Source organism: Lygodium microphyllum, chromosome 17, assembly GCF_053477565.2.
Source record: "Lygodium microphyllum isolate KBCC chromosome 17, Lygodium_microphyllum_v1.1.10, whole genome shotgun sequence".
NCBI classification, from domain to species: domain Eukaryota; kingdom Viridiplantae; phylum Streptophyta; class Polypodiopsida; order Schizaeales; family Lygodiaceae; genus Lygodium; species Lygodium microphyllum.
Window position 1 is genome coordinate 22,775,747 of NC_141151.1, and position 5,041 is coordinate 22,780,787.

At 42.5% G+C, this 5,041-nt stretch overlaps 1 protein-coding gene across 1 annotated transcript; it reads right to left on the reverse strand.

Annotated features, from left to right (window-relative positions):
* Positions 1-1,380: 1,380 nt before the first annotated feature.
* Positions 1,381-3,946, reverse strand: LOC148021682 (UDP-glucose 6-dehydrogenase 4-like). The gene is made up of 2 exons (XM_087697173.1): positions 3,772-3,946; positions 1,381-3,081 (listed from the first exon to the last, which is right to left on the reverse strand). Exon 2 carries the CDS (start codon positions 3,059-3,061, stop codon positions 1,613-1,615), a length of 1,449 nt encoding a protein of 482 aa, XP_087553299.1. The 5' UTR covers positions 3,062-3,081; positions 3,772-3,946; the 3' UTR covers positions 1,381-1,612.
* Between the last annotated feature and the right edge of the window lie 1,095 nt (positions 3,947-5,041).

Consider the following 5,041-nt stretch of genomic DNA (forward strand, 5'->3'; position numbering starts at 1 on the left):
TATTATGGAGCTAGTGTCTCATATTGGTGTGGGTAGATATGCTTGCTAACACATTCACAAGAAACTTAATCTATACATATTCCTTGTTGCAACAAGTTGGCATAAGGACATAGTCAAGGTTGGCTATTATTTTATGCATTTGAAAAGGAACATGTCTTCACATCTCTACCAAATCCATTGCCACCAAGGATTGTCGGGACATGCAAAGTTCATGGACTAGTATTGTGGTAGACTTCGTTGCTAGAGATTTGTACAACATACCATTTGATTTAGGAGGCGTATCAAGAGGCGAGTGAGCTTTTTGGGTGTTTTTAAGTCCATGCTTCCAAATATAACACCCAACGAGAAGAGCTAGGACCATACCCAAATCTTATTGTACGATATGTTTTTACTTGTGACCAATCTGATACTCTCTCTTTTTATCAAATATCGTGCCAAGAATGGCCAAGTTATCTATATTTTAAATAGCTGACAGGGCATGAGTGAGGGCTTGCATATTCCGATTTTGTTTTGTGAGGATAGGTAAGTTTATATTAGACAGATGATAGGGGCGGGGGGGGCAGGAGAGAGAGAGAGAGAGAGAGAGAGAGAGAGAGATTAATATGGGTTGCTTGCATATTCTAGTGTATTTTTGTGAGGTTATGATTGTATTTAAGATTTTAAAAAGGAAGTTCAAACACGCACGGGGTCGATTATGAAGACGACGGTCACTGCAGGACTGGTGAAACTCTCGAACATACAATCCCGCCAATGATATACTCCAATAGTTAAACCAAACCTCAAAAACCGATGCGATGATGTATGTGGTTCAAGTGCCACCGCAATGAAGTGATGTTCTGTCAAGTTTTCATTGCCTCGATTCTCTTAACTGTGTCGAGCTAGCTAGTCGGTTGGTTTGATTTAACTTGTACCATTAAACTGGACGCACCTAAGAATAAGGAATCAAAAGCACCAGGTGGTCGTAATTTGTCGTGAACGGACGGTTCAGAGTGTGTGAGACGCAACTGGACAGGGAAGGAATGGAACTGGTGGACTATATAAGAGATTCACCAATCTCAGTAATTTAATTTATCAGGCCAAGATTTCAATGTGGTTGATTTCAAATGAATATGGAAAAGAAAGCGAGAAATGAGTGGCACATTGGCCACCTTATGTGAGGCTTAGGCCTGGAATGAAGGTGACGCTACTTGTAACACTTATTCATGTTGTTGATGCTGAATTAACATACATGTACCATATCAACAGCCAGTTGAGCTGGGATCGCTCAAAACCCAGTAACAGCCATCGTTAGGTTCATTATTAACCTGTCTTTTATAATGCACTCACAAGTGTTAATTTTTATGACACACAAGTCGGCTTCAAATCAATGGTCCAGCACTATGAAATAAAAACATATAATAAATTATGTCATAAGTTGACTATCCGCGTACAAAAATTGCCTGGTATCAATGAATGAATCAGGGTAACAGGATAACAATTGGTTTTAGGAGGACCTGACATCCCTTCTATACCTAGGTTAATTGCTACCTTAGATGCTCTGGGCATCATATTAATTAGTAGTAGTGTGTAGAAGTTTGTTGACAGAAAGAGAACTCGGACTTGAGCATCAAAATTAGGATGGTGGGGCAGCAGGAAGGTCCTTCACCCATGGGTCTAGAGGCTTTCCAACCGAGTACACAATGAAGCCAATTTTCCGCAGTTCCTCCACATTAATAACATTGCGCCCATCAAAGATAAATGCAGGCTTTTGCATTCCATCATAAATCTTCTTGTAGTCCAGCTTCTTAAACTCGTCCCATTCTGTCAGGATGCACACTCCATGGGCATCCTTTGTGGCCTCATACGCATCCCAAACCACCTTCACCTGCTTGGTAGTTGTGGGACTCATGGACTGCAGGTGTTGGGGATGATCCCAATCAAACTTGTTCAATGCCAAATCACGCATTATCTGATCCTCTGTTACCTGAGGATCATACACACTAAGCTTGGCATTGTCTCCCAAAAGACCATGGCAGACGTCAACCGCTGCTGTCTCCCGTGTATCCCCAGTGTCTTTCTTGAAAGCAAACCCAAGGATTGCAATCTTCTTGCCGGAAACTGTGTTGAACATGGAAGACACCACGCGCTTCACAAAGCGTAATTTCTGGTAGTCATTGATCTGCACAACTTGCTTCCAGTAATTGGCAACCTCTGTCAAGCCATTGCACTCACAAATATACACAAGGTTCAAGATGTCCTTCTGGAAGCAGGATCCACCAAATCCGACACTTGCATTCAGAAAACGAGAGCCAATTCTTGAATCCTTGCCGACAGCATATGCAACTTCTGAGACATCAGCACCAGTGGCTTCACAAAGAGCAGACATGGCATTGATGGAGGAAATCCTCTGAGCCAGGATGGCATTTGCAGCCAGCTTGGAGAGCTCTGCAGACCAAAGGTTCATGGTGATGATGTTCTCTTCTGGCACCCAATGTGCATAGACAGACTTCAATGCCTGCATAGCTTTTTGGCCCTCAGGTGTCTCCCGACCACCAATAAGCACACGGTCAGGCTTCAGCAAATCTTCAATCGCTGTTCCCTCTGCCAAAAACTCAGGGTTAGATAAAATCTGGAAATTGATTCCTTTGTTGTTGTGTGTAAGAATTTTCTCAATAGCCTCGGCAGTCTTCACAGGGACAGTTGATTTCTCAACCACAATCTTGTCTGACTTGGACACATCAGCAATCATTCTAGCAGCACTCTCCCAGTATGTCAGATCTGCTGCCTTGCCTGCTCCAAGTCCTCTTGTTTTCGTGGGGGTGTTAACAGAAACAAACACGATTTCAGCATCTGCAACATGCTTTTCCACATCTGTGCTGAAGAAAAGGTTCTTTCCTCGGCAAGCCTTGACAACTTCATCCAAACCAGGCTCGAAGATTGGAAGGTGGTCACTGTTCCAGGCATTGATGCGAGGAACTGCAATGTCCACCACCACAACTTCAATGTCGGGGCACTTGAGAGCAATCATGGCCATGGTTGGGCCACCAACATAACCAGCACCAATGCAGCAGATCTTCACCATGCTTACAACCTTTTAAGATCCTACACTCCAAACACAAAAAAACACACCAGTTAAGCATTTTTTTAAAAAGGCTGGTAGAAATGAAATTCTATAAACACTCATGAAATACAACGGTCAGTGAGCTTGAATCTAAAGAATGGTATCAAAATCCTAAAAGGACTACAGATCTCAGGATTATTTGAAGGAGAGGTCTGCAAGGCAATTACATTTCAAGGAATGGAGACCAAGATCCATTGCAAATTAGCAAATTGAAAGGCAAGAAACCAGATATCTTTGTAATAAATGAAGCTACACAGGTCGTTAGAGCAATTGCGAGCTGGGAGAGACGAGACTTGCTCGTAGCACTGAAAATGCATAAATCGCAAGAAAATTCTTGGAAACGCAAGGACAACAGAAACGGCGTACAAGTTGCAAGGATAAAGCAAGACAGGCAAACAAAAGACGGATTGCATTCTGCCGCATCTAGAGTTTGTTAAAGAGGCAACAAAGTAGCGACATGCAGAAATCTGAAATGAGACAACAAATACTTAGCGGCATCCGAAAGACGGGGAGAGAAACCTGTGCAAGAGCGGCATTGCATTCTGTCACATTGACAGATGTGAAACGGGCAAACAAACAGCAACATTACAAAACTCAGAAATGAGGTAACAAACAGCGACAGATAATACGACATATAATACTCTGAGATGAGGCAACGAACGGCGCCATACCGAAGAAGACAGAGAGAACCTATGCCAGGAGCGATCGACGGGGACGGAGAAGACGCCGGAGAGCCTGGATGCAGTGATCAAGGGACGAGTATGGCGATCCTCTCTTTGTCTCTCTGTCAATCGCTCTCTTCCTCGCTTTGGAATGGTTTGAGCAATTTCCTCTTTTTTATAGGGGCATTTGTGTGTTTTTGTGTGTTGGTAGAAGATCTCTTTTGTTTGTTGCCAGTCGGTCCAAAGACATGAACGAACTCCACTAGTCCAATCTTCCTTTTAGATCTAACCACCCCCTCCAATCAACAAAATGGTTAGTGGGGTCCTTCTCTATTGCAATGCCTTAGGGCTCACACAACAAGGCTCGTCACTCATGGGATAGCGAGCATAATACCGCTTAGATGGGCACCTCTATCCACTCGGTGTCTCATGGATATGCTCGCTTGCACCTCACATCCTTCTCGAGGTTATTCAACCTCAAGTCATTTCAAAATCTGAGCATATGGTTAGGGCGTTTTATGTATGTGTAGCTCAAACTTGAGACTTTGTCGCATGTTCTTTTGCCATGCATAACTTCAACTTGACTTTATGAAAGTCTTGTGCGCAAACGAAACATGGTGTGCCATGTTCTTTTGCCTCCTTGCTTACTAAAAATGCGACTATCTTTGCTTTGAATGTATATTGAAGAGTATGGGTATGGCATTGCCCTTAGAAATAGTCAACATGAGGGTTTAACAACTAGCACTTGTGATGTTATCCATGTGCAAGTTAGTATGGTGAACCCAACTACATGCTGAGGGGGCGCTCCTATAAGAAATCATATATATAACGTGCATTCAAAGAGTATTTAGGAATACCCTTTCTTTACATGTGATAAGGCCATAAAATGACCGTTTTTACTTTACTAAACTTACGAAAAAAAAATTATTGTACTTTAAAAACCCTTTTGCAAATATAATCTTGTAAATTTTACTAAATAAAATACCCCTTCTTTTGAACTCACGTGGTATCTTACATGTTCTATAAGGTGCACCCCTCGGGACTACATGTGCATGACAAGAGAGAGAAATGCAACAAGTGGAGAGAGAATATATCCATTGAGTGAAGGTAGCAAATGCAACCATGTCATGATGAACTTGGATGAGCTCATCGTGTACCCATCATTGAGGGGCTACTCTCTTAACTAGCTATGGTCCGAATTTGCTTAGTTTTGAAGTTATGGACACCCATCCATGTGTTGTCTACATTAGCTACCATGATTCATGTAGGGAAGCTTGCC